This window comes from Perca fluviatilis, chromosome 24, assembly GCF_010015445.1.
Source record: "Perca fluviatilis chromosome 24, GENO_Pfluv_1.0, whole genome shotgun sequence".
Lineage (NCBI taxonomy): Eukaryota > Metazoa > Chordata > Actinopteri > Perciformes > Percidae > Perca > Perca fluviatilis.
The window spans coordinates 69,748-74,747 of NC_053135.1; the positions used below are offsets into that span (position 1 = coordinate 69,748).

General features: G+C 48.1%; 1 protein-coding gene across 1 annotated transcript in view; it reads left to right on the forward strand.

Moving 5' to 3' along the window:
- Nucleotides 1-4,762, forward strand: part of LOC120554762 (organic cation transporter-like protein) — an 8,605-nt gene extending 3,843 nt beyond the window's left edge. Inside the window, exons 4-5 of the mRNA XM_039793794.1 lie at nucleotides 1,903-2,179; nucleotides 4,653-4,762. Of these exons, the coding sequence (XP_039649728.1) occupies nucleotides 1,903-2,179; nucleotides 4,653-4,749 (374 nt within the window). The 3' untranslated portion in view covers nucleotides 4,750-4,762. The remainder of the gene's footprint in view (nucleotides 1-1,902; nucleotides 2,180-4,652) is intronic.
- The last annotated feature ends 238 nt before the right edge of the window (nucleotides 4,763-5,000 follow it).

Genomic DNA, 5,000 nt, shown 5'->3' on the forward strand with positions numbered 1-5,000 from the left:
AAACACACACACACACATACAGAAACACACACACAGACACACACACACACACACACACACACACAGAGAAACACACACACACATACAGAGAACACACACAGACACACACACACACAAAGAGAAACACCCACACACACAGACACAAACACACTCACAGACACACACACACACACACAGAGAAACACACACACACACACACAGACAGAGAAACACACACAGACACACACACACACACACACATACAGAGAAACACACACACAGACACACACACACACACATACAGAGAAACACACAGACTGACAAACACACACACACACAAACACACACACACAAACACACAAACACACACACACACACACACACACAGACTACAAAAAGCGATGAAAAAAAACTACAAAAAAAACGTCTGAACCAAAGTTTAGAAAGTTGCCGGTACTGTGTGATGTTATCAGCTTCTCTCCCCGTTACCGAGGCAACCTCCAGCGGCGTGCCTGACTGGTCGTTAGGGTGAGTGTGATTGGACCGCGGCGGGACGGGCGCCAGGCGGGCGCCAGGCGGCTAACGAGGCGCGATGGCCTCCAGCTGCTGCCTGACCTTTGACCTGCTGAGTCTGCAGCAACCCTCTCACAGCCACAACAACTAGTACTCAGGTCCTTTACTGCAGTACAAGTACTAATACCGCACTGTAGACATACTCTGGGACAGTACAAGTACTAACACCGCACCGTAGACATACTCTGGGACAGTACAAGTACTAATACCACACTGTAGACATACTCTGGGACAGTACAAGTACTTATACCACACTGTAGACATACTCTGGGACAGTACAAGTACTTATACCACACTGTAGACATACTCTGGGACAGTACAAGTACTTATACCACACTGTAGGCATACTCTGGGACAGTACAAGTACTTATACCACACTATGGACTTGTAAACTGCACGCACACACACACACAGATACACACACACATGCACAGACACACACGCACAGACACACACGCAAAGACACACACACAGGCGCACACACATACACATACAGACACACACACACACACACACATACAGAGACTCACACACACAGACACACACAGAGACACACACACACACACACATACACACACACACACACACACACAATGTACTGTGGGACAGTACAAGTACTAATACCACACTAACTATGGACTTGTGAACTGCACAGACACACACACACACAGACACACACACAGACACACACACACAGGCGCACACACACACACACATACACATACAGACACACACACACACACATTAACAGACACACACACACACACACATACAGAGACTCACACACACAGAGACACACACAGACACACACACATACACACACAGGCAACACACACATACACAAACATCACACACACATACATAATGTACAAGTATTAATACCACACTAACTAGGACTTGTAAACTGCACAGACAACACACACACACACAGACAATACACACACACACACACACAGACATACACACACACACACACACACACAACACATATACAGACATCACACACACACACACAAACATACATACACACACACACACACAGAGACACACACACACACACACACACACACACGCTTCAGATGTAAAGTTATTCTCTGTCAAAGTGACGTCAAAATGAATGGCAGTCAATGGGATGCTAACGGGATGCTAACGGCTTGTTAGCATCAAACTGGCGCCATAGGAGCTACGAGTCTGTCTGCCTCTCCTTGTTGTTGTTGTTTACACTTGTTGTTGTTTACACACTTGTTGTTGTTGACACACTTGTTGTTGTTGACACACTTGTTGTTTTTGACACACTTGTTGTTGTTGACACACTTGTTGTTGTTGTTGTTGTTGTTGTTGTTGTTCCAGCGGTGGAGTGGACGCTGCCCGCGGCGCGGCTCTGGCCGCCGGCCGTCCTGCCGTTCTGCTTCAGTTTGGGAACGATGGGCGGAGCCCCGCTGGCCTGGCTCAGCCAATCATGGACCAGGCTGCACCTGTCGCTGGCTCTGCCGCAGCTCGTCTGTCTGCCTCTCTACTTGTACGTCTCACACACCTGTCTGTCTGCCTCTCTACCTGTACGTCACACCTGTCTGTCTGCCTCTCTACCTGTCCACAGTCGTCTACCGGTGTCTGTACCCACACAACGGTCCCTTTTATCACACTGTCTGTCTGCCTCTACCCATGTGTCTGCTCTCGTCTGTATCCACATACATTCCTGTCTGTCTGCCTCTCTACCTGTACGTCACACCTGTCTGTCGCCTCTACCTGTACCCACACTTGTCTGTCCCTCTACCGTGTGGTCGCTCTCTTGTCACACATTCCTGGTCTGCTCTACCCGTAGCCACACCTCTGTCTGCCTCTCTACCTGTGTGTCTGCCTCTCTGTCTGTACGTCACACATACCTGTCTGTCTGCCTCTCTACCTGTACGTCACACACACCTGTCTGTCTGCCTCACCGTACATCACACCGTCTGTCGCCTCTCACCCTTGTTCCACACATACTTGTCCCTCTCTACCTGTACGTCACACATACCTGTCTATCTGCCTCTCTACCTGTACGTCTCACACACCTGTCTGTCTGCCTCTCTATCGTACACACATATGTTGCCCTCTATACCGTCTGTTACGCTCTACCGTCGTCTCTACCGTCTGTCTCCCTACCCGTATGTCTCACACACCGTCTTTCGCCTACTACACATATGTCTGTGTCTCTACCTGTACACATATCTGTCGTTGCTCTATACGTGTCTATCTACCGTCTGTCTTCTACGTCTGTCTGCCTCTATCGTATGTCTCACACACTGTCTTTCTGCCTCTACCTGTACGACACATACCTGTCTGTCTGCCTCTACCTGTACCACACATATTTGTCTGTCTGCCTCTATACCGGTCTGACTACGTCTCTAGCTGTCTGTCTCTCTACCTGTCTGTCTGCCTCTCTACCTGTATGTCTCACACACCTGTCTTTCTGCCTCTCTACCTGTACGTCACACATACCTGTCTGTCTGCCTCTCTACCTGTACGTCACACATATTTGTCTGTCTGCCTCTATACCGGTCTGACTACGTCTCTAGCTGTCTGTCTCTCTACCTGTCTGTCTGCCTCTCTACCTGTATGTCTCACACACCTGTCTTTCTGCCTCTCTACCGTCCACACACACTGTCGTCTACCTACTATACTTCACCTCCACACATCGTCTACCTCTCTACCTACACACACAGTTCTACACTCTACCCTCTACTCACAACGTGTGCCCATACGTCGCCCTATATTGTATCACACACACCTGTCTGTCTGCCTCTATACCTGTCTGTCTGTCTCTATATCTGTACATCACACACATCTGTTTGTCTGTCTCTAATACCTGTCTGTCTGTCTCTATATCTGTACATCACACACACACCTGTCTGTCTGCCTCTATATGTGTACGTCACACCTGTCTGTCTGCCTCTATACCTGTCTGTTCGTCTCTATATCTTTACGTCACACCTGTCTGTCTGCCTCTATACCTGTCTGTCCGTCTCTATATCTGTACATATATCTGTATATCTATGTACAATATCTGTCTGCCTCTATACCTGTCTGTCTGCCTCTATACCTTTACGTCACACCTGTCTGTCTGCCTCTCTACCTGTACGTCTCACATACCAGTCTGTCTACCTCTATACCTGTACGTCTGTCTCTATACCTGTACATCACACACCTATCTGTCTGCCTCTATACCTGTCTGTCTGCCTTCTACGTACACACACAAACTTCGTCTGCCTCTATATCGTACTCCACACACCCTGTCTCCCTATACCGTCTTCCGCTATATGTACATATACTTTATACTATGCCCTCTATAGCTGTGCCTATTCACAATTTTCTCTCTACCTTTGTCTTCTCACTCCATCCAACGCCTCGCTGTGTTGAAAAGAAGAACGGATGTTTGAGCGACGACAACACCCCCAGATAAACAGGGACTTGGTAAACACACCGGCCCCCGACCACTTTACAGCTATACTTAACATAACACACAACAACACACACACACACACACACACAACACAAAATACAACAAATACACAAACACAACACACACAAAACACAACAACACACACAAAAGTAGAAAAAGTTTGTCGCCCCACTTTTTCAACATTTATCAGAGAGTTCGTTGTTGTGTGTGTTGTTACATTGTGTGTGTTGGTGGCCTTTGTGTGTTAGTGTGTGTTTGTGTTGTGTGTTGTGTTGATGTTGTGGTTGGTTTGCGTGTTGTTGTTGTTGTGTGTTATCTGATGGTACGGTGTGTGGTGTGTTGATGGTTATTGAGCGTGTTATTGTGTGTTATGGTGTGTGTTGTGTTTTTGGTGTTATTGGTCATTGTTGTGTTGGTATGTTGTGTGTTGAGTTATGTTGGGTGTGTGTGTTAGGGGTGGGTAGGATGGGTTATTGTTGGGTTATGTTGGTGTTAGTGTGTGTTGTTATTTGTGGTGGTGTGGGGAGTTATGGTTGTGTGTTGTGTGTGATGTTGTGTGTGAGTGTTGTTGTTGATGTGTGTGTGTTGATGGTTATTGTTGTGTGTTGATGTTGTTGTGGTTGAGGATGGGTGGTGTATGTTGTGTTGTTGGGGGTGTGAGATTGAAAGAGGGCGGTGGCCACACCCCCTCTGACATCATCCACCTGAGACATCCCACCGTCCTGCTGCGCCTCTTCATCATGAGCTACCTCAGGTAACGCACACAGACAGGCAGGCAGGCAGACAGGCAGGCAGACAGGCAGACAGAGAGAGAGAGAGAGAGAGAGAGAGGCAGGCAGGCAGACAGATAGACAGACAGACAGGCAGGCAGGCAGGCAGGCAGACAGAGAGAGAGGCAGACAGATAGGCAGGCAGACATATAGATAGAGAGAGAGAGACAGGCAAGCAGGCAGACAGACAGACAGACAGACAGACAGACAGACAGACAGGCAGGCAGGCAGACAGACAG